At 38.5% G+C, this 24,305-nt stretch overlaps 2 protein-coding genes across 10 annotated transcripts in view; one reads left to right on the forward strand and one right to left on the reverse strand.

Annotated features, from left to right (window-relative positions):
- The first annotated feature begins 263 nt into the window (after positions 1-263).
- On the forward strand, positions 264-17,490 carry hep (hemipterous). Of its 7 annotated transcripts, none has more exons than XM_036821082.3 (10): positions 264-1,370; positions 5,088-5,575; positions 5,645-5,824; positions 6,318-6,538; positions 6,613-6,768; positions 9,259-9,764; positions 10,190-10,606; positions 14,460-15,023; positions 15,518-16,019; positions 16,356-17,490. In XM_036821082.3, exons 1-10 carry the CDS (start codon positions 932-934, stop codon positions 16,492-16,494), a joined length of 3,612 nt encoding a protein of 1,203 aa, XP_036676977.2. In that variant the 5' UTR covers positions 264-931; the 3' UTR covers positions 16,495-17,490. The 7 variants fall into 7 exon arrangements, 6 of the variants coding, with proteins under 6 accessions (XP_036676977.2, XP_036676979.2, XP_065723761.2 ...); XM_036821084.3 differs by having other exon boundaries at positions 15,593-16,019; XM_065867688.2 differs by lacking the exons at positions 264-1,370; positions 5,088-5,575; positions 5,645-5,824 and adding an exon at positions 8,350-8,371 and having other exon boundaries at positions 6,332-6,538.
- Positions 17,491-18,018: 528 nt separating this feature from the next.
- rsh (Rap GTPase activating protein radish) overlaps positions 18,019-24,305 on the reverse strand; it is a 134,357-nt gene continuing 128,070 nt past the window's right edge. For 2 of the 3 annotated variants that reach the window (XM_036821107.3, XM_036821108.3), the window contains 2 exons: positions 23,660-23,872; positions 21,894-22,634 (listed from right to left, as the gene is read on the reverse strand). In XM_036821107.3, coding sequence (XP_036677002.1) covers positions 22,036-22,634; positions 23,660-23,872 — 812 coding nt within the window. In that variant the 3' untranslated portion in view covers positions 21,894-22,035. Of the gene's footprint in view, positions 22,635-23,659; positions 23,873-24,305 lie in introns of all 3 variants that reach the window. The other variant, XM_036821109.3, reaches the window with a different exon arrangement.

Genomic DNA, 24,305 nt, shown 5'->3' on the forward strand with positions numbered 1-24,305 from the left:
CTAAGCTAAAATAAATATTATAATAGTTGGGAACCTTTTTTTCTTCCCTACATTTATTTATCAAATAAGCGCTTGCTTGACCTTAACGAGCTCAATTGGGAAACTAATCTTGTACATTTTTTCCAATTTCCACACATTTTCTGTACCTATACTCCGTGGTTTCATTCCTGGCTAGAAGCCCAGCGCATCTCTAGTTGTGGTATTTTCTCGGTATTTTCACCACATTCCCTGGCATTAATTAGTGCATTCACAAGAGCAGGTCGCACAGTTGGCGCTGCGGTCACACTGTTTGGATTTGTACACGCGATTTGGCAGCAAAATCGTACAAAACCGAGTGTTAGAATTGTGCCAGTGCTACCGCCGCCCGCGGCCGCAAAACGAAACGATCGCCAGAGGCCGAAGAAACACGCCCCCGAAAGAAAAACAGCCGTGCAAATATCCTCCAAAGGAGGAAAAAAATCGCAAGTTGTTGTTGCCGTTTGCTGCTGAAAAAGAAAGAGAGAGAGCGAGCGAGAGAGGGCGCTGCGCGAGTGTGTGTGTGTTTGAGGGTGTCTCTCTCTAACGCACAGTGACTGTGTTTTCCTTTTTTCGATTTTGTTTTTGTGGCCGCCAAACGAAAGAAATAAAAACAATAAAAGTCCAGCGATCCGTTATTTGTGCAAGTGTGAAAGTTCAGCAGCGAGTGTGTGTGCGTGTGTGCCGCCAAACAACAACAAAAACCGCGCACAACAAAACAATTCACACACACGCACCCTCCCCCGCCAGCGAGCGAGTGTGTGTGTGAGAGAGAGAAAGAGAGGGCGAAAGAGAGAAAAATCGAAGAAGTGCTGGCCAAATAAAGCAAAGAAGAAAAACACACAAAAATACCAAAACCAATAATACAAATAAATAACAAGCGAAAATTGGGAAATCCAAGGATAAATCCAGGAACATGTCCACCATTGAGTTCGAGACGATCGGCAGTCGCCTGCAATCCTTGGAGGCGAAGCTGCAGGAGCAGAATGAGTCCCACGGCAAGATCGTCCTTTCCGGTGCGCGCGGCTCTGGCGTTTCCGGTTCCGTTTCCGTTTCGTCTGCCCGCGTTCCGCCCCTGGCCACATCCACATCCGCATCTGCCGCCCATGGACCGCCCTTGGGCCTGGGTTCCGGTTCCGGTGCCGGGATTAGCATAGCCCAGCGGCCAGCACCTCCAGTTCCTCATGCGACGCCCAGCGCCACCGCCTCGTCCTCATCCGCATCCGCATTCGCATCCGCCTCTGCATCCGCATCTGCCTCATCCGCATCCGGAGTTTCGTCGACGGGCGCCTTCGGCGGAACGTACACCCCGCCCACAACCAGAGTGCCGCGAGCCACGCCCTCACTGCCCATGCGTAAGTCCCCAGTCTAGATCCTAACTAGAATAATCTTTGATAGATTTCTGGAGTATTTCTACAAGAACTATCTACAAGTCCTTTAAAAAAGAAGAATACTTAGAAAGGATTGTCTATAAAACTTGGAAATAACGCCAGGAACAAATAAGTCCTTAATATGAACAAATCCCAAATATTAGGGGAATAAATACTAAGGGTTATCTATAACTCCTCTGTGATATTTACACATCCCAAATTGTAGGGGAATAACTTCAAAGGTTTACTTATAGGACCTTCATTCAAATCATATCTAAAATAAACTTTAGGAACAAATAAATCCTTTATAATATAATATATCCCAAATTTAAGGGGAATACCCACAAGGGCTATCTACAATATTTCTTCCTTTATATTTACACAGCCCAAATTTTATAGGGAAATAAAAAGAAAGGGTTGCTTATGAAATCCAAATCCTATCTAAGTTAACTCTAGTCCCAAAAAATATTTAATATTAATAAATTATTTTTTTTTAAAGAGGATTTTTAAAAAGTTCTTCTAAATCTTGTCCTAATTATATAGTTAGACTCAAAAGAGTCTATCCAATAATATCCAATTCAGACCAAATTTTAGACGTTAGACGAATAAATCTATTGCCAAATGAATTTTTGATATTTCAACATTTTAATAAGCCATAAGTCAAAACTCTCCAGATAATTAATAATTTGAGCGAAATAATGGTCAATAAATATTTTCGCGCCAAAAATCCGTTTATAGTAATATATTTTTGTAAATAAAGACAACTCTTTGCTTGTAAACATATTATTAATTTTATTATTTAACCTAATTTCACGATATTTGCATACATAAGAGTTCTTGAAATTCCGTCAATATGTAGAATGGAATAAACTAAGAATAGCTTATGGTACCCTAATCATTTTCCCAATTTCGATAATATTTCCCAGAAAGATCAAAAACTTTCATTTCAACTTTGGACAGGTGAAATCTTTAGTGAGCCCCCCTGACACATGCAGATTGAGTGCTAATATCTTGACCGCAACTGTTGGCATTGCGTTTAGTGGTAATAAAAGAGGGCCGAGAAAAGTCGTGATCCCCAAAAATGGTCACCAAAAATCTATATATACCCCGTAGCGCCAACCGCAAGCCACAAAACCATCTTTTGTCCGCTTTTGTGTAAATATTTTGTTAATAAATTGTCATTGCCCAATAAGCTGCGAGTGTGAGTGTGTGTGTGTGTGTTTGAATTGTGATAAGAGAAGTGCTCGTTTCTTGGCTTTTGCCTTCGCCATTGAGTATTTGAATTCCGCCAACAAAGGGCAACCGCTATCGATTCCCGACTGCATAACAGCTGCTCATAATCCCCATTTCAAGCCCCTTGGCACGGCCCATCTCCCCCACTTTTCCACCTTTTCCACCTTTTCCACTTTTTCACCGTTCTGTTTTTCCGATTGCATAGATAAGACTGGAAAGGCAGGCGGGCCGGGCCAAGTGCGAAAACCAAAAGCGAACCCAACATGTTTTCGGCCTTTTGTCGGGCCCAAAAAACCTACAGTGGAATTAACAACTGTGCACCGCTACAATTTCCGACTCGATTAGATTAACCATTCCTGGTATATACAATGGTTTCCCTGAACTCTAAAAAACTTTTAATGGGTTTTTGAATAATAGAATACATTTCTAGTCGATAAGATTAGTGGTTATAGTTTCCCTGAATTCAAAAAGTGCCAAAATGGCACATCGAAATTAAAACATTGTAATCATTTTTCGAAGAGATTAACAATTTCGTTAATAAGAAAAATATATAAAAATATTAAGGTATTATCAGGCTAATTATTTTAATTGGTAGGTCCAATATTTTAATGGGTCCTTGAACAAAATAAGCCATAAACCAATTTGGTTTTTATATAGTATACGATTATAGTTTAATTCTAAAAACCTTTTAAAACTTTTAATGTATGTAAATACTCGGAAAAAATATAGAAAGTCATTTGTACTTCCCATTTTTAGAAGATTACAGATTCTACAGTTTTATAATACGACACATAAAGAATAATAAATATTTTCATTTTCTACATTTTTTAATAATAATAAAGTCAACTTGAAATATTCTTCCATTTTAACTTCTCATACAAAACAAAAATCACAAAAAATTGAAAAATAAATAAATCATTTAAATATATGTCAAAACATATAGGTTTTTATGATTTTTTAAAATTTGGTTAATAGTTAGTTTTGTTATTTAAAAATAGTACAAGAAACATTAAATTGTTGTGACGCTGTTTTTAGTAATAAAACTTACCAGAGATTTAAAAAAAACACTTTTTACAAAAAACTTTCAATAGAAGTTTTATAATAAAAAGGGTTAAAATAAAATTTTTTTAGAAAATATGATTCGAAATGTTAAGGACATGTGTAAATACTGCTAATATTTTGACCACAAGTGTATGTGGTCCACCCACCACCGCCCTTTCCCTTTACCCCTCCCTTTTATCCATACATTTATGTCTCGTTTTGCAAATTTTTCTTATTGGATTTTCATCAAGTGTTTTTATTTATTTATTTACTTTCTGCGTGTGTGCGACTCTCTTTTTCTGCTCTCCCCCTCTCTTATTGGTTACTTTTTGGCATTTCCGGAGTAATGTCTTGATATGCCCGTTATTGTTTTTGTTAGTATTTTTTGGGTCTCACATTTCCTCTCCTCCGCCTCTGCCTCCCTCTCTGCACCCTCCCCCTACCCACATTCATCGGCCATTCCGCCGTGTCTCCTCTTTCGCATGTTTACAAATAGCGTTATTTTTTATGACTTGCTGTTGTTGTAGTTGCTAATTGTTGATTTGAATTGCTGCCAGGGAAAAAACTTCGCCAACAAAAACAAATTCGCTCTCATTCGCTCTTCCTCTTCACGCACACACACACACATATGCACGTACAATGGCACAGTGGGCTAAAATCGTTATTTAATTGCATTCTCATTGTAAATCAATTACAATTGATATTATTACAATCTTTTGATCATTTGAATGGTAAATCCGTTTTTTGTTAATTATTCCCAAGTGAGAATAAAATGAATGGGTCCTTGAAAGTATGCTAAGAAAAAATTGTAGCTTTAATTTTAAAGTTATATAAAGTACATTTATTTGTGATATCAGAAGTACTGACCCCGTTTTTTTTTCTTGCTTTAATATCGATTAAGAATGGTAACTCAATGTAAAATTAAAAACAATAATGATTGATCCAATTTTCCTAACTAAGATAATTTAAATGGTTTAGTTTTCTTAAGGGAACAATAAGTAAATACAGTTACAATGAAACATGGGTCATTTTAAATAAAACATGGTCTTGGTATGCCATTATTTCCCATTTTATTAAGTTATATAATCTTTGGATAATAAATAAAAATATGTTAGCTGTATTTTAGCGAGGTATAAGATTAGAACTAGATTGACTTATAGGGTATCCCAGTTATTCGAATATGTTATAAAAATATGTTAGCTGTATTTTAGCGAGGTATAAGATTAGAACTAGATTGACTTATAGGGTATCCCAGTTATTCGACAGTATTATCAATTCAACATTGTTCGAGATGATATAAAATGATCAAAAATTATCTCGACCTGGGCAAATTGATTGTGAAATAATATACTAAAAATATATATTAAAATAAACTATACTTTCATACTAACGATACTAATAACCTGATGTTTTCCATTTCCGTTACAGTCTCAAGCGGTCCCGGTGGCGGATTCAACCGGACGCGACCGGTGATACTTCCGCTGCCCACGCCGCCTCATCCTCCGGTCTCGGAAACGGACAAAAAGCTGAAGATCATCATGGAGCAGACCGGCAAGCTGAACATCAACGGGCGGCAGTATCCAACGGACATCAATGACCTCAAGCACCTGGGCGATCTGGGCAACGGGACCAGCGGCAACGTGGTGAAGATGATGCACCTGTCCAGCAACATGGTCATCGCCGTAAAGCAGATGCGACGCACTGGCAACGCCGAGGAGAACAAGCGCATCCTGATGGATCTGGATGTGGTGCTCAAGTCGCACGACTGCAAGTACATTGTGAAGTGCCTGGGCTGTTTCGTTCGCGATCCGGATGTGTGGATCTGCATGGAGCTGATGTCCATGTGCTTCGACAAGCTGCTGAAGCTCTCCAAGAAGCCGGTGCCGGAACAGATCCTTGGCAAGGTCACAGTGGCGGTAAGTCTTCACAGGAAGAGAACCATTTCCAGAGAACCCACTAAATCCATTTCAAATTTCCTTTTCCAGACGGTCAACGCATTGTCCTATCTGAAGGATAAGCACGGGGTCATCCATCGCGATGTGAAGCCATCGAACATTCTGATCGACGAGCGTGGCAACATAAAGCTCTGTGATTTCGGGATCAGCGGTCGCCTGGTGGACTCCAAGGCCAACACACGATCCGCCGGCTGTGCAGCTTATATGGCGGTAGGTTCATCTGTAGGATCAGGGTTAAAGCAGGGTCTAAAAAGTTTTTTTTTTTTAAATACTATCATTGAATATAACTTTGTAAAGATTTGGTATAAATATTTATAGATCAGAGTTTTGTTTTCCATATCAACAAACCCTCAACTCATTTGTTTTTAACTGCAAAGCTTACAACTCATTACATTTCTTAGAAAAAATGTATATGCCCGTGTAGATTAATTGATAAATGTAATGACTTATGTTGTTTTTTAAAATAATGAACGTGATTCGGAATAAACTAAGCAGGTATTGTGATGGCGAACAGTTTGCCAAGCAAGCAAAATATACGAGATAATTCAAGCGTAAACTCAGCATTCAATCAATAAGTACTACTTATGAAGTAGTGATTGTATTTTATAATATGATAACATTTTAGTTTTATTTCCTAAACGAGTTGTAAAATATTTAAATCATATTATTGTAAAAATAACCAATATACTATTGTGTTTTACAGCCGGAGCGCATCGACCCCAAGAAACCAAAGTACGACATTCGCGCCGATGTGTGGTCACTGGGCATAACGCTGGTGGAGCTGGCCACCGCGCGATCCCCGTACGAAGGATGCAACACGGACTTCGAGGTGCTCACCAAGGTGCTGGACTCGGAGCCGCCGTGTTTGCCCTACGGCGAGGGTTTCAACTTTACCCAGCAGTTCCGCGACTTCGTCATCAAGTGGTGGGTGATATTTCTGGGTTACCTTCCACATTTGCATAAGAAACCATTTAACAAGGAATCTTTTTCGCTTGCAGCCTCACAAAGAACCATCAGGACCGACCCAAGTATCCGGAGCTTCTGGCCCAGCCCTTCATTCGGACCTACGAAATAGCCAAAGTAGATGTGCCCAATTGGTTTCAGAGCATCAAGGACAACCGTCTGCGTGCCAACGGCGATTCCACGCTCCAGAGGTGAGCCCATCCGGTGATCTGCGCCAGATCCTCCAGCATTATTCCCACGACCCGTCCGCTATTCCCGGCTGATGGCGATGTGTTGTGCCTGTTGTGGATGTGTGTGAATAGTGGGTGTGTCTGATGACAGTGCGGAGCGCTTTGTATTTTCCCCCATCTTTCCGTTTCCGTTTTCCATTTTCCGTTCTCTGTTCTCTGCTTAATGCGCTTCTCGAGTTCAACAGGTAGGAGAGGAACAAAAAATTGTTGGAAAGCTCCAAGTTTTGAACACCTAACCGTAGGATGGGTTTCCCCAAATACATGTTTTCGCCAGCCAACTAATTTAAACTGCTTGTTCCCATTTTTATTTTCCATTTCGTATTTGATTTGACTCTTGTTTTACGCCTATTTTTAATTTTCTTTGGCAAGGCTAATTAACCTAATAAATTTACACTTAGCTTCCTTTTCTATCCTTTCCTTTGGCATGTTTCGCTTTTTTGTTTTATTTAATACACATCAAAAAGCAAATGAACAAATAAAAAAAGTAATATTTTTGGATAATAGCTAGCAATTGGATTCTGATTTGATGTCCTAGAAGACATGCTCTTTCCAAAGCATTTTATATAATACGCTTAAAACATTTGGTTTCAATAAAGCCCTATAAATTATTGATATATTAGATAATATAGCAGAAACAAAATTGTAAAGTTTCTGGAATCCAAAATTGATTCAAAATATATTTAACTTTGAGTACTTATATAAACGCGAATTCTTTGGAAAATGCATGTTGACCTTGGCCCTTTAGTAGTCTGCTATCCACGCAACTATCTGTCTATCTTCTAGCAGCCCTGTACCCACTTAGATCCCTTACTTAGTACAATAAGGAGAAAGCAAAAATGTATTATGAAATAATTATAAACATCTTATATATTTTTTCTCCTTTTTTGCGTTCAATTGACATTTTTAATTTGAGTGTGTGTGTGCGATGTTTTTATTTTCCTTTTTCATCTTTTTTATTACCATTTTTTGTAGGTTACCTAATTCCTAATACCATTTCTTAAACAATAATGACAAACAATGAAAGAAAACCAATAAAAAACATAATCTAACAAAAGCAAAAGCAAACGAAAAAGAAGAAGACAAACTATAAACGAAAACCAAACATTAAAACCTATCGACATAAACTTAAAAACAAAACAAAAGCATTCAAGTTAAACTTGCAACCATCAACTCTATATACAGATATATAAACCTAAATATATATTTACCTATATATAATGATAATGCCAACCAAACATAACTACTCAAAAATACTATATAAAAACTCCTCTCAAATAAAAGTAAAATTCAGTAAGTACGACGAGTTTATTATTCTTATTATTAGCCTTCTAATTATGTTTTTATACGTTAAGTGTAACCCGTAATCAATCGTTGTAAACACGCCACATGCTCTGCTAACTTTTATTTAATGTTTTTAGCCATTCACTTTTGCTGATTCCTTGGTTTCGGTTTAGTTTTTATGCATGTTCTCGTCTTTAAGCTTGGCTTTGGCATTGGTTCTTGTATTTATTTAATTTATGCTTTGTTTATTTACCCATCTAGAAATGCTCATACTCGAGAAAAGGTAATTTGACACTGATAATTTATTATGCTTTATTGATTTTTAAGTTCACTTCATTTTGTTGTCATATCTCATTTGTTCAACTCATTTGTGTGTTTCCTGCTCGATTTTAGTTCCCCTTAACAAAAAGTGAGCTAGCTTTTCTAAAAAATATTTAAAAGCTAGGACTGTATTTTTAGAATTCGTATTTGTTAATTTATATATTTTATTTTGATAAAGAATATATGAAAAAAAGTTTAGAGTCCTAAAATCTAGGGGTATTGAAAAACTAAAATGTTTTGTACTTTAAATGGGTCATCATTAATTTTCTCTATGAAATTGTTTGTTAGTTAGGTTTTTTTTTATTAAGATACAAGATTTCGTATTAAATATTGATAGAGGCCTTTTTATTGTGGACGTTTTCTCATATTTTATATAATTTTGATTTTAGGAAACGGTTTTAGGTTAACCAACCTTTACTTCTCTGCAGCCATCTTTCGCTTTCGCTCCTTCTGTGACCTTTAACTGTGTTTTCCACCTGTCGCTTACACACAAGAACACACAACACACACCAAAAACGCATTCATCATTTTGTAAATACAAAAAACACACACTCAGTACACATTACACATTCAAAATGCAATCACAGCTCATCTAAATGTGTTAGATATGTTGCCATTGCGCCGTCAATCTATGTACATGTACCCTATAAACCCCCCAGTTACCGGATACTCCTGTCACTCCCCCAACATCCCAAATATACCCCTTTTATTACCCCAAAAAAGAAAAACCCCCCACCCACACACAGCCCTACTTTCTGCCACTGGCGTACATTTGAGTGTGCTCTCATTATTGGTCATATAGACAACCAGAAATCACATATCTAAAACGTTTCCATCATTAATTTGCAGGGCAACAGCGACTGGCGGTGGAGGCGGTTCTGGTTCAGGATCTCTAGCAGAATCAGGATCCGCAGGTGGAGCTATAAAATATGGTAGGGCGGCGCCGTATGCGGCGCAGAGTCCCACGAATCCGCAGAAGACAATAAAACCCACTCAGATACCGAGTTACCAGCAGCAACAGTCGCAGTATTTCATGCAATCAGCCACACAACTACCTCAAACAACAACACCAACAACAACCACAACACCAACGGCAACGACAAACTGTTTCGGCGGAAGCGGAAGTGGCAGTGGCAGCGGGAACGGAAGAGGAAATGGCAGTGGGAGCGGAAATGGAAGCGGGAGCAGCAGCAGCGCCAGTCCTCTATCGCCACCCAGCGGAGGCGTGGGTGATCTTAACCGGCTTTATCGCAAATCGCCGTTCATGCAGCGCAAACTGAGCAACGGATCACATCATTCGCACTTCAAATGCAACGATGAGAGCCCCAAAAAAGAGTCCATGTTCAGTAGCATCGGTGGGTTTGGATCTATTGTTGATAAACAAGAGATCATGCACTATTTGTATTTGTATTTTTTACGATACATCATTAGTTTGCTGTTTTTATTCAAAGAAATAGTTTGTATAGTAATATAAAGACCGCAAATCACCAACAAATATTGCTTAGATTAACATAAATTCTGTGTATAACTCGTTAGTTTAAGATTATTCAAAATTCAACTTACTAATCGACCTCTTTTATTGCAACTATAACGTACCTTGTATTTGTCTATGATACCTCATTATGTTGATGTTTTAATTCAAAGAAAATACATTGTATTATAACATAATAACCGCAAATCACCAACAAATTATGATTAGATTATCATAAATTCTCTATTCTCTCTGTTAGTTTCAGATTATTCAAGATTCTTCTTAGTAATATTTCTTTTTTTATTGCAGGTCAATCGATTCTTCGCAATCTGACCACATCGCCCTTCAGCCAAAAGAAACACAATTCAGCAGCAGCGACTGCATTAACAATACCACTGCCGCACAACAACCAAACATTATACACGGATGCTGCAACGGCGACTGCAAAAACACCGCCAAATGTTGCAGCTGCAGCGCCCACGACAACGCCAACAGCCACGCCCACTTGGCGCCTGCCAGCGGAAAATTCCCAAGCCTACGACAGCTGTGATAGTAGTAGTAATGCGCCAACGACCTTGAACCTGGGCCTCTCCTCCCCCTCGCCCTCGCTGCCGCGCAAGCAGTTCCTCACTGAATCGCCGACCCTGCAACTCGCCAGTCAGCAACAGCAGCAACAACTGCAGCAGCAACCACAGCGTTTGCAGCCGGGCAATCAGAGCCCCATAGGTAAATCTCTAAAAGTATTATATTATAATATATACACAATATTTCCCAAGTTTGAGTCTTACAATATCAATATTGTATTCCCATGTCGTTCATTTAGTAGAAAGTACTTACTTGAGTAAAAAAATATTAATGATCTAATAATCTATATTGTCCAAATTTCATCATCCTATCTTTAAAGCACAGAGCGTTAGAAATGTAAAAGTTTGAACGATTTGCTGCAAACATACAGCAATATAAAACTTTAAAAGCATTTATCTCGATATGCCATTTATTTTAAAATATATGACTCTTCCAATAATTTATCGATATGCAGATCTAAAAAATCATTTAGAGCAATCCAAATTTTTGGGGACATTTTTTTAATACATTTTTAATAGAACCTTTTAACAGAAACCATTTTAAAACCATTGAAAAATGGTTTCAACTATGGTTTTTATATCCATGAATTATATTTTCTCTTTCGACTTAAAATTTTTTTGATCAGTCGTCTGATATCACACGATCAAAAAATTGATGGGAAAATAATATGAAACAAACTAAAGATAAGTTGTTTCTGATCATATTATCTTCTACTCTGGGGTATAGAATTTAAAGATTTCAGAATTTTATAATTTAAAATCGGATTCTGTTATATTTTATTTTATTATATGTTCGACTTACTTTTTAAATGGAAAACCAGGAAAAATTGAGTATTTTTGAACAAAACCTGAATCCCAAAAATAACCGCTATAAAAAATGCGAAAATGGTTCAAAAAATAAATGTTCTTTAAAGTAATGGGGATCGATAGCATTTTTAGCAAGCTGCTCAGAACAGTCGGTCTTTTAGCTGTACGCCTTGATTTGGCTAAACTACGGCTGAAAAACCACAAAAAAAAGAGTATTTTTGACCAAAATCTGAATTACAAAAATAACTGATGTACCCCCTTATAAAAAGTGAGAAAATGGGTCAAAAAATAAATGTTCCTTAAAGTGATGGGGATCGATAGCATTTTTAGCAAGCTGTTCAGAACAGTAGGTCTTTTAGCTGTACGCCTTGATTTGGCTAAACTACGGCTGAAAAACCACTAAAAAATTACTATTTTGACCAAAATCTGATTCCCAAAAATAACTGATGCACCCCCTTATAAAAAATGCGAAAATGGGTCAAAAAATAAATGTTCCTTAAAGTGATGGAGATCGATAGCATTTGTAGCAAGCTGCTCAAAACAGTCGGTCTCTTAGCTGTTCGTCTTAATTTAGCTTAAGTAAAAAATCGATCAGAAATTATGTTTTTATTTTTATTAATCGTTTACCAACCGCTGACGTTTAGATCGATTCAGGGGGCTTCCGTTGAAGACAGTTCGAAATTGAATAATCGAAAATTCAGGAAATACGTGATAAATAGACCACTCTCCTCAAAGGCATCAGGAAAAACGTGATAAATAAGGCATCAACTCAAACGCTTCCAACTCGTCGGCTTCCGATCCAAAATTCAGATGGCACAATTTTGGGCTCAAAGTCTACTGGCACTCTCCAACACATGAATCTGATTTTATAGCCATTTCTCATTAATTGCTCTACGTCCTCGGCGGGGACATAGGTAACAATTTCACAGTTCTCCATAACCCTGTAGACTACTTTTTGGACATATTCTTCACCGTAAGGTTTTAAAGCGGTATGCTTGGCCACGCACCACTTATTCACAGTTAAACCCTCGTTTTGATTTTGGATAATTTCGAATGACCGTTTTAGATCTCCTCTATCGATCATTGGTAGTACGAATGAGATGGCTTTGAATTCGATATAACGAACAGATTCTTCCGAATCACTAGCGTTGAGCGGTTCCATTGTCACGTGTTGATCGGAAAATTATGAACCAAAATATATTTGTTTAGAAAAATGTTATCGAATTAAAAGTTATAAAACACTCTTGAAAATTTGTCAACTTAACACACAAAAGTATAATTGTACTAGTCTGTACGGATGCTTTTGTAAGAATGAGCCTGAAAAGCTTACAGGCTAGGCAAATGGGGAAACGGTGAAGTCACAGCATACTTTTTACAACATTTTTTAAAATGTAAGACACTTGGTAACTAAGTTAGACTTGGGGTAATACGTATTTTTTCTGGATCTTAGCATTCATACATTCAGAGCAGAAATGTTGTCTTAAAAACCCGCTCTCCATCGAAAAGGATTTTCACAAATTGTAAGTGGAAGAACCAAAAAACACAAAAGAGAACTGGTTCCATTTTGCACCGTGATTTTTAAAGTTTTAGATGAAACACTTATATGATATATTGGTTATCCATTGTCACGCGAATTCTTGAGACATCGCTGTCTATGGAGTACATTAGAAATATCTCAATTTTTCACCAATTTAATAGTTCATATTGAAAGGTCCATATATATAAAATAAATATTTTTAAAGGCAGTCATGGTTCCGTAAATTACTTATTTATATTTATTATTTCCTATTTATTTTTTAAGCAAAGATTGAAGGCTTTGAAAAAATATGGCGATAAATCGGGTAGCGGAAGCTATATTTTATTTTTTTATTCATCTTATATTTTATTTTTTCATTGAACCGCAAAACTTTAATTGAAGCTGAAAATATTAAAGACTTATATGTAACAATTAACTGTAGTTCCAGTTTTCTTGACTCTGGTCCCAAAGAGCCCGAAACTGAGCGCCCAAAATGTAAAACTAAAATTCAATAAGAAATAAGTCGTTTTCTTTTATTAAGCGTTTGCCAATCGCTGACGTTCAGATCGAATTCGATTTACTGAAAATTTTTGAAAGTGTCCAATAATCCACTCTCCGCAATGTCATCACCTCAAACGCTTCCAACTCGGCGGTCTACAAACCAAAATGCAGGTGGATCATATCTGGGCCTAAAGTCAATTTTGATTGTCCAAAACATAAACTTGATATGTCCATTTCTCTTCAAGTTCTTTGCGTCCTCGGCGGGAACATATGTAATAATCTCCCAGTTCTCGAAATCTCTGTATACCACCTTTCGCTCATATTCTGGGTCGTTGGGATTTAAAGGGGTGTGCTCGGCCAAGCGCCATCCATTCACATTAATATCCTTGTTTTGTTTTTGGATGATGTTAAAATAACGATATAGGGCTGCTTCTGTGACCATAGGTAATACAAAAGAAATCGCCCTGAAGTCGATATAACGAACAGTTTCGCCGGCATCATTGCAGGTGAGCGGATCCATTGGTATTGTAAATCAGAAATTTGGGAACCGAAAATATATTTGCGTAGAAAAATGTTATCGAAATAAAAGTTATGAAAATACTCTTGAAAATTTTGTACCTCAAACACACAAAAATATAATAGTACTAGTCTGTACGGATGCTGTTGTAAGAATGAGCTAGAAAAGTTCACAGTCTAGGCAAATGGGGAAACGGTGAAGTCACAGCCTACTTTTCACAACATTTTTGAAATTGTAAGACACTTGGGAACTGAATTGGACTTGGGGTAAAATGTTGTTTCTCTGGATTTTCCATATATTTACCATATATTCAGAGCAGGAATCTTAAGTCTTAAGAAACCGCTTTCCAATAAGAAGGGCGTTCACAAATTGGCTAGTTTAAGGACCTAAAAAATACATAAGAAAACAAGAAGGAACCGATTTCAGAATTTCGAATTTTATTATATTCGTTTCAATTGGAAAGGATGTTTTTCGGCTGTGAGGGTATATATGCCGAAGCTAGCTTCCTTTCTTGATTTTAATAAAGTTCCGAATTAAATAGGCAGCTATGAATGCGTAATCGGAATTTATAAGATGTAGCATAATATAAATATATATTTTATATATAGTTGTTGCTTAAACCCTAGTAACACATATGATTGCTTCTTTTTGCAGTGCTGCAGCGCTTCTACCACCAGCAGAACCAGCTGCGCGAGAAGGAGGCGGCGGAGCGGTATCAGCAGCAGCGCCAGCAGCCGCCCGTCGGAGTGACCAGCACGAATCCGTTTCACAGCAACTATGTGCCGCCGCCACCATCGACGCACTCCACCTCTAGTCAGTCCTCCACGCAGTCGACGTGTTCGCAAATCGCCGTCAATCCCCCCGCCAGCCTATCGCCATCGCCAGGCTCTGGAAATGGAACCATAGCGGGATTAGGCATTGGATCGGGATCGGGAACGGGATCAGGTTCAGGTGCAGCTGGTCACTTTGGAGCGGGAGGCAGTGGCGAGCAGTTGCAGTACCAGCCGCTGCCCGTGGCCGCCGAGGCAACGGTGGTAACTAGTCCCACGCTCCTGCCCAGGTCCCCGGAGCAGCAGTCGGATTACGGAGGAGGCAGCTCCATGGTGGCCAGCAAGCTGAGCAAGCTGTACGCACGCCGGCAGCTATTGGGCCAGAGCTCGAGCAGCGGGGCAAGCAGCAGCAGCCTGGATGGATGCTCCCGGGAGCAGCATGATGCAGGTGAGCCATCAGCCAACTCAGCGATTACTCAGGATATATTCAGAAATAAAGTCGCCAAAGCATTAGAAAAAATCTACTATCTACTAACTTGTTCTACTAAGTTTAATCATGGGTTAAAATACTTATACTTCGCTTTCGCATAATATTTAAAACAATTACCTTCTCTAAAGAGGTTTATTTTTATTTTCAAATGTTTCAACATGATTGTATCTATTAAATATAATCCTTTCTAACAACTTTTCTATTTAAAGGGCTATTTTATTTCTGAGTCTATCGTCGCTCTTTTGATTTCGCTTTGCACACTATTGAGTTGCGCTTGTATTTATACATTTTCCATTTCCGTTTCGTTTCATTCTATCTTCGTTTTCCGCACACCGCACACCAAAAACCGAACTCTGCACCACTGCACTGCATCACCACGCAACCGAATCACGTACCATCACCCATCATCACTCGAATCATCCAACGAAAAACCAAAAAAACCATCCGATCAGGCTGGTTCAACACCCTCGCCGGCGCCATGAAGCGACAGTTTGCCACCTATGTTAAAACCCAATTGAATTCCACAGCCACGTCCCCGGTGGCGGCCAGCATGGATCGGGATCGGGATCAGGAGCCAGGGCATCCGCAACCGCCTGCGTACAGGAGCATCGTGAACAACGGCAGCGGTGGCAAGTCCTACTACTATCGCACCTTGTCGGCGGCCAGCAGCAGTAGCAATACCAGCCAGAGCACCTCGCCCACGACGGAACCGCTGCCTGGTGGAGGCACCAGTAGCTTCCTGCGCCGCTACGCCAGCAGTGGTCCCGCAATGGGCTGCGGCGGTGGCAGCATCAGCACACCGCCCAGTCCGCACATCCTGGCCGGATTGGATCGAAGGCACCGGAGTCCGGATCCGCCGCCGCGCTACAATCGCGGACAGTCGCCGCTGTTGCTGCGCAAGAATCTGCTGGAGTTGAGTGGCCAGCCGCCCGGCTCACCGCTTCTGCATCGAAGGTGGGTTTTGGATGGCCCACAGAGCAGGGATAACTAAGAAAACGTTGCAAATGTAAATCCATATATTTTATGATTCCTTTCTAAAAGGAAATATTTCTTTAAAAAATGCATAGAAGTCTTTCTGTTGTTCCTGTTGTTATTTTATTAGTTAAACTAAAATGAATAGGCTTGTGACTTCTTTAGAAAAATTCGGAGAAGTTATTGTTCGTTAAAAATTAAGAATTAGAAAAACATTGGATGTTTTTGCAGTCGTTCTTACTTAGATGTTCTGGTCTTTGGGCTCATGTCTTCCTGCTCTAACTGATGCTAACCTTGTGCTCTCCCTCTCATTTCCAGATACGTTTCGGCGTCGCCCCCACTACCGCCGCCGCGTCGAGGATCTGAGAGCGTGCCAGGATCGCCGCAGCACTTCCGTACCCGCATCCATTACACACCCGAGCCTCAGAGACGCATCTACCGCACAATAGATCAATGAGTAGCGCTGCAAATCATGGTCATGTGATGCTGGTACGGCTTCGACGACGATGCCGCCGGTTCAGCTGTCAACGACGACGATCCAGAGGGGGATGGGCTACTGGAGCCCATCTCCCTGCCCGTCTCGTCGGCAGCCGGCGACTCGCTGTCGATGCCGGCGTATGCAGATGGCCTGGGCGCCAGGACGTCCGGGTTTAACCGGCGTATGGTTGGTCGACGGGCGTGTTCGGCCAGCGGATCGTATGCCAGCTTGTATGCGGACAGGGACGAATGGCCAGGATCAGGATCAGGATCATCCGGTGCGGCGGGAACATCGACGACCAGAGCTGAATATCCGTGGACATGTGATTGATGACAAACGAAAGTGTTCAAAAGTCTTATACGTTTAAGTGCTTGAGCCTCAGCGATTCATCTGCATACGCATCTGCTGAACAATTAGTTTCGTTGCGCAGCTCCAATTGTACATAGACATATATGCGAAGGGATCTATATAGACACATCCGATAATAGTGCAATAGTTGAAAGCAATTCTGTTCGCCCAACACCCGCCACCTCCCCCCCTGTATCCAAATCTATTCTCTCTTATATATATATATATATCTCTTTATCCGTGTCTGTATCTCCTTCAATGGTAACTCTGTAATCAAAAGTTTACACTTTACACAACGTAAATTATTTAACCGTAGCTCTAAAAACCAAACAAAATAGCTAAATCCATATGGCGAAAATCCAAGAAAATGTATAAGAAATTCAAATGATTTGTAGCTTTGTATATAGAGAGGAGGCGAAGTGCAAGAAGTCGTTGCATTTGCTGTTTGCAATTTGTTTTAGTTTATACATTTCATTAAACATCAACTTGTGTGCTGAGTGGAAGGGAATCCAACAACAACAACAACAACAACAACAACAAACAACATTAACAATGGAATTATTGTACTGATTATTATAATTGTTTAATTTATTATGTAAGCGGCAACAAGCAACAATTTAAATTCAATTTTCGTTTTGTTTTTTATTTGAAAAAGGGTGGAAAAGATTGGTTCTTTTTTGAGACCACGTCAATGATGGTATATTAGCTATGATAACATGAAAAATCTGGTACTGAAAATCCACTCAGATTTACGGAAAATTTGGAATTACTTATTTATTTTATGGGTCAAAAGCGGGTCAAGATTATTATAAAATCGAAAATTATAATAAATCGAAATTTATATCGATACTTTGAAATATTTTCAAATAGCTTCAGGAACTGTATCCAAAAGCCCGAATCCATATTTTCTTTTCTTGTAGTTCCTAGCTTCCACCCTCAGTTTTATAAGTTAAAAAATAAAAAAAGAATAAATCAATATACCGAAACAAGAGAACTGTGTTTTATTATGGTATTAGGTTATTCAAAAGATCATTGGAACATGCCCTCTTTAAGAACTAGAGGAAACATCAAATAAAAATGTTCTTGAACGTAATATATCCTCTGTAAGCCCTAGGTTCAATACCCACCACTATAAAAATAGAAAATGGCATTCAACATTTGTTTTTAATTTTTATTTTATTTTTTCCTGTTATGCTTGGCTCTGGCAATTACAACATTTATTTAGCTTTATTCCGCATTCAATTGAGTTTTGTTTTCCAATTAAACAAATTTTTTTGTTAGTTTTATGTATGTGTTTTTTTTTGGGTATATTGTAGATATCTTCAGCTCAAAAGGAGTCACGGCTTTACACACTGAGTGGTATTTTTTGTTCGGTTTCCCGCCTGTTTTTAATCAGCTATCAAAAGTGAGTCCGTTTCGCACCACTTTGCACCACTCTGCCTGCCGGTGGTTGGGTGGGTTAATTACGGCAGAGGGGCGGTGCTGATCGGGACAAACATATAGAAACAGCACTTATTGTTTATTTTCGGTATATCGGTTATCTGCGGTAAATACATTTATATTAATCAGATGAGTACATTCAGTTCAAACAGTATATTTGAGTCGATAGAGCGACAGTAAAAATACAGCTATGTTTTATGCCCATTTAAACCTCTTGCTATTTGTTGTTTTTTGTAGATTGATCAACAAAAAAAAAACTTACAACTTTTGTATAACTAACTTTGAATTGAATGGCACCTTGGCCTTCTCTGTTTCAAATTACATCAAAGTGTTCTTATTTATGTTTTTTGTCACAATATCTGTCCCCAGTCCCCAAAATGTTTTCCTGTTACTATTTTCCAAGAATGTAGTTTTTAGCTTAGCTGGTTTTCTTTTTTTTTTAACATTAATAGTTAATCGGTTTTTGCACATTGAAAGCGTTTAATTATTGGTTTTGCTTTTCTTAGGTTGTTTTTCTTTGGGAATTTAATATCTTAACTGCTTACATTTAGGCTTACTTATAAATGACCTGCCAGACACTTGATAAACTTGGTTGTACAGTTAGATATTGAATTTTGATATATGCGTCTTTGAACATTTAAGTGAAACCCTTTTGGAAATGCTGCCGTTTACATTTAGTTTTCTTGTTGCACCAGATTTTGCTTTGTTCATTGATATAATTGATTAAAAGTCGGGCTTTTCTCACTTGAGAACGAGATTGGCAACTGAAGAATTCGCGCAGGGCAAGAGATTTGTCCCCATTTGTAAAGTATAAATTAAATTGCGGTCGAATGGGTTTATAGGAAAGTAAAAGTAAAACTAAGAACCTACTCCTAGAGAAGTGGTATTGGAAATACAAAATTTAGATAGTGCAGGATTGACTGATTTCCTAGGGGATCAATAACACCAATTAAGCTATAGGTTTTGTATCTTTTGTTTTCTTCTTTTCTATTTCTGGTTACACTTTGGATTTCTTAGGATCTTTTATGGGTAATATTGTGTTTTTAGTTTCTTTGGCTTTTATAGCCTTAAGTTGAATTTCTGTTCAGGTTTTCTGGGGGTTTTCGGCTCCAATCTATCGGAAGTGATTCCTTTTTGGTTGGTTTTCTTGTTCTGAGGTTGTTCTATATATGTTTTTTTGCAGGGACTATTTCTTAGGTCAAATACTTTATTGGCTATACAAACATACACTTAGATATTGCACTTATGTAACGGTTTTTCTGGTTCTCTGGACTCTCTTTACTTGTACGAACAAGTAATGGTAATATTACAGTTTAGTATAACTATAGTTACCAGTATTTAATGTACAGGAGCACAAGCGAACTTGTCTTGAAATGTAGATAATTATATATAATATTCTCCATTGGCTTTCTTGTAGTAACAAATTAACATACAATACAAAAACCAAACAGAAAATCTATCGAACAGTTAGATTATGCTTGCAATTCTCATGAACATTTAAGTACATCATATAGTAGTTCCTTAGGTAATAAATTGGGTAACTTGATTTTATTGAGGGAACTGGTTTACAGTGGGAAGTGGGAAGAGGGCCGGGTTGAGAGGTTGTTTTTTTTTGTTCAGCTTACATTGTTCAATAACATTTATTAAAAAAATTCTTTTACCATTTATATTCATATTTATTTATTTTTTTTTTTTAAGTTTTAAGTCTTTGTTTTACATCAGTAAGCGTTTGTTTTTTTTCTGGTTTTTCCCTTTTTTTTTGCGACTGTTTTTCCTTGCTGCATTTTATTTTTAATTTTTTTTTTGGGGTTATGTTCGATTGTGGGTATCAAAATTCGAATGCCACAGTGGTTCCTTAACACACTAGTCTACACACCTTTCTAGGACAATCATACGCGACGTACACATATACATATATGTTGGGTAATACTTGTAGAAAATGCTTATGCCTTTGCCTGGGATCCTCCACCAATATCTTCTGAAGAGGGGGGCGGGAGGGGGTGGGTTTTGGGCCGCCGTCTCCCTCCGCTCTCTCTCAAAATACCCCCCCAAAAATCGGGGGCTCTTGTCATTCCGGGGTGAATGTAAGAGTTAACAATGTCAGTTTCGATTTGGATGGTTCGGGCGTCCTTTCGAGCGATGGGTTAGTCGCACTCACACACAAAAATCACTCAAAAACAGTCACCCACTCACACAGTGATAAGAAGTATCTATACAAATTTGAATATTTGCCCAAATGCAATGGCCTATCTAGGTATGAAAATTTAGATTACGAATAATTCTTTTACAAAGTTTTATAATTTTATGAAAAACAAAGGGTTATTATTGGGGAAATACTCCTCTTTCATGTTTAAAACTTAAATAATTTAGAACCAAGTGGCGCCCAAACATTAAGACTTCGATTGAGTGACTGAAATGAAAAAGGTATTTTTTTTTTAAACTTATTCAATACATAAGAATTTAAATAACAAGTCTAAACGTAACGCCAAAACATTTCATAATATAAAAACAAAACAAAACTCCTTTGTCTAAATTAGGTTTATAAAGACACCTTCCTTGAAGTTTTTAACTTAAATATATCTTACAGTTTTGAAACTCAATATTGTTTGATTTTCTCTTTATACCAATTTTTAACAAATAAGATAGCAAATTTCAACCAAATCATAACATAAAAATAAAACAAAACACCTTTGTCTGAATTAAGTTTATAAAGACACCTTCCTTGAAGTTTTTAACTTAAATATATCTTATAATTTTGAAACTCAATATTGTTTGCTTTTCTCTTTATACCAATTTTGTAATAAATAAGAAAGCGAATTTCAACCAAATCGCTTTGCGAACCATAGTGTGCCAAACAAAGTAATACACTTTTTATTTAAGCTAAGGCATGTGGTTAAAAACTAAAAAAAAAATGTAAGCACTTGAATGAATTATTATTTTTTTAAAATGGAATTCAGGTTAAGCGGTCCAATGAACTTATCTAGATTTATATGTTAGGTAAAAAATATTCTTCCAATCACTGCTCAAATTCATTCATTTTATATTCATTAAAAAGTGTATCCTAAATATTAGAAATTCGCCATTAAAATTTGTTTTTTTGTACATTGTATTTTTATTTTTGGCGAATTTTGTCCGAAAGTTAGAAAATTTTTGTAGAACAAAGAAGTTTTTTACTTCTACGGTGCTATAATTCCCAACTGGTTCTAGCTTTTTTTCCAATTAAAGGTTTGGCGAATTTCTGCATATTAGGTTTACATTTTGACTCAGTCACACAGGGTCACACCCGTTGGTTTAGTACCGCCGCCCGCTGCCGCTGCTCCCGCTGGCGCACCCTCCGTCCCCGCTGCTCCCGCTGGCCCCATCGGCCGCCCATCTCTTCCGGCGCGCCTCCTTGGCGGCCTGCATCTGGGCGGCCACCCGGCTGGTGCTCGGTGCATTATCGAAGCTGGCATACAGCTCCACCTCCTCGTCGGTGGCATCGCGGGGAGCATTGTGCTGGAGAGGATGGGGATTCTGCAGCGGATGCTGCATCTCGAGGGCGGCGGCCAGGGAGGCCATGGCATAAGCACGGGCATCGATGGGTTGCGCATTCTGATGGTGGTGGTTCTGTTGGTGGTGCTGCTGCTGGTGGACAACTACTGTGGCATCCGTATCCGATTGCTGATCAAGCTGCTGCTGGAGGTGCTGCTGCTGCTGCTGCTGCTCCAAATCGAAACTCACATTCTTACTGTCTCATCCACCCCGGTGGACCTGGACGGTGGCCTCGGCGGACTCCTGCTGGCGCAACTGCTGACGGTACGCATCCAACTCGGGCATCCTATAGGTGCCCAAATTCACCTGCACCATCAACGTCTCCATGATGCGTTCGTTCTTCATCGACTTGGAGGGCAGGACAACGGTGAGCAGTTCGCTGGGCGAGATTCGGCACAGGTTCAGATCCCGCGTCAACCGCTCCATAATGCACTCGAACTCGAACTGGGTGTCCTTGTTGGGATGATTCTTCAGCTTGCCCACCTTGTGCTGGGCCCACGCCAGCATCGCCTCGAATTTCCGAATCTCCGGCGTCTGCAGCTCCCGGCACATGATCATCTGGACCATCGATTCGGAAAGATGCAGAAACTCCGGGCACTTGAACAGCGAGTGCGCCTTGCTCTCCACGAACGACAGGATCATGTTGACCAGCTCGGAGGCGGATGTGTAGCGCCAGTAGTAGTTCTCCAGCGAGATGAGCATCGGGCAGACCACCTCGATGCGGAGGAACTGCTTGCAGTGGTGGAAGCACGCCTGCAGCAGCTCGGGCAGGTCGTAGTGCTCCGCGGCGCACAGAAGGCCTGAAAAATTAGTTTAAAAAAATATAATATTAATTTTAAAAAAAGGGTAACGATACATTTACCGATATATGTTACAAAATTATTTTTTTTTTTAAATAGCTCATATAAAATTGGAAATGATACATCTTTTAATATATATATAATATTATATATATTAGTAGATGTACCTTTTTTATTATATTAATATAACATATTTTCTAATTTGTCAGATTTTTATGTAAGTGTGTTTGGTATTTAACGAGTTTTAATCAGAGACAATTTTTTTTATTTTAATTATTTTAAAAATGATGTAAAAAAAATAAATTTGACCAGGTTTTGCATAGGTCGAGCACCAATTTGAAGTATTGTTTTTTTTAATTAAATATCATTATTTTAAAATAAATAAGTTGAATAAAATAGTTGTGTTTTTTTTTTAATTTTACTCAGAACATTATTTTTTAAAAAGTAGTATTACATTTAGATTAATCTTACTTCTAGAAAGGGAAAATTGGCCCTGGTAACAAACATACCAAATACATACTAAAGTTCGCCAATAAGATAATTACACGTCCATTACTAAAAACTATAACTTTTAATGCTTCACAAGAATATTTATTTATTTAATAAAGAAATATTGAATATAATCGAGACTATCCTGTTTTCGTTTTTTAGACATACGTGAACAAATATATTGTATCATTTTCCATGGTAAACGAAAAATACTGTACTTAAGTATTCGCGGCTTAAAATTGTTTTAGATTTTAAGAGGTTTACAAGTACCATTTTTAAACCCTATACAAAGCGTAATAAATTGAAAACCAAAAAGTTTATGCTAGCTTAAATACTGTACCTAAGAATTCGCGGCTTAAAAATGTTTTAAATTTTAAGAGGCATACATGTACCATTTTTAAACCCTATACAAAAACCAACTAGTTTATGCTAGCTTAAAACACTGTACTCAAGAATTCGCGGCTTAAAATTGTTTTAAATTTAAATAAGTACCATTTTGTAGATCGCGTATTACTGAAGAATTCGCGTTTTCTCACCTGGTATGGAGACGCAGGTCAGCGGACAGGTGCCCGTGTGCAGGTAGTCGAGCAGGACCCGGAACGTGTCCGGGTCGAACTCGATGATGTTGAACTCCGTCTGGGCCAGCTTGGCGCGATCGACCTTCTGGGCGTCGGCGCAGACGGAGAGGCGTGGCACGGCCAGCTGGTTGTTGCCCGGCTTGTCCTTGTCCTTGTCCTTGCTGTCCCTGTCTGCAGGCGCCAGTGGGAGGTGTTATCGAGTGGGAGGGGGCATTGGTCGATCGGTCATCGTTTGTCGATAGTCGGTTGGTCGGTTATTGTTGATCGGTTATCGTCAAAATTAATGAAATAATAAAACAAACGATTGCAAAGCAAAAGCCGCAAATTATAATTGCAAATCAAATCATTTGTCAGTCGGCAATAAAATAATTGGTGAAACCAAAGGCATTAAGTTAAGAAGTTTGTGTTGAGTGAGCGACGGGTTTTTATTTTTATTTTTATTTGTAATTTTGTTTTTTTTTTTTTTTGGGAGTGGTGAGGCGTTTGGCGAGTCACGTGAGATGAGAAAATGACAAAATTTTGTTTGTTGTTTAATTTAAATTATTTCGTTTGGTTGTTTTACGTTGAATGGAATTTTGTTGAGATCAACAAAAGAGAGAAACAT

The sequence above is a fragment of the Drosophila suzukii genome, chromosome X (genome assembly GCF_043229965.1).
Source record: "Drosophila suzukii chromosome X, CBGP_Dsuzu_IsoJpt1.0, whole genome shotgun sequence".
NCBI classification, from domain to species: Eukaryota; Metazoa; Arthropoda; class Insecta; order Diptera; family Drosophilidae; genus Drosophila; species Drosophila suzukii.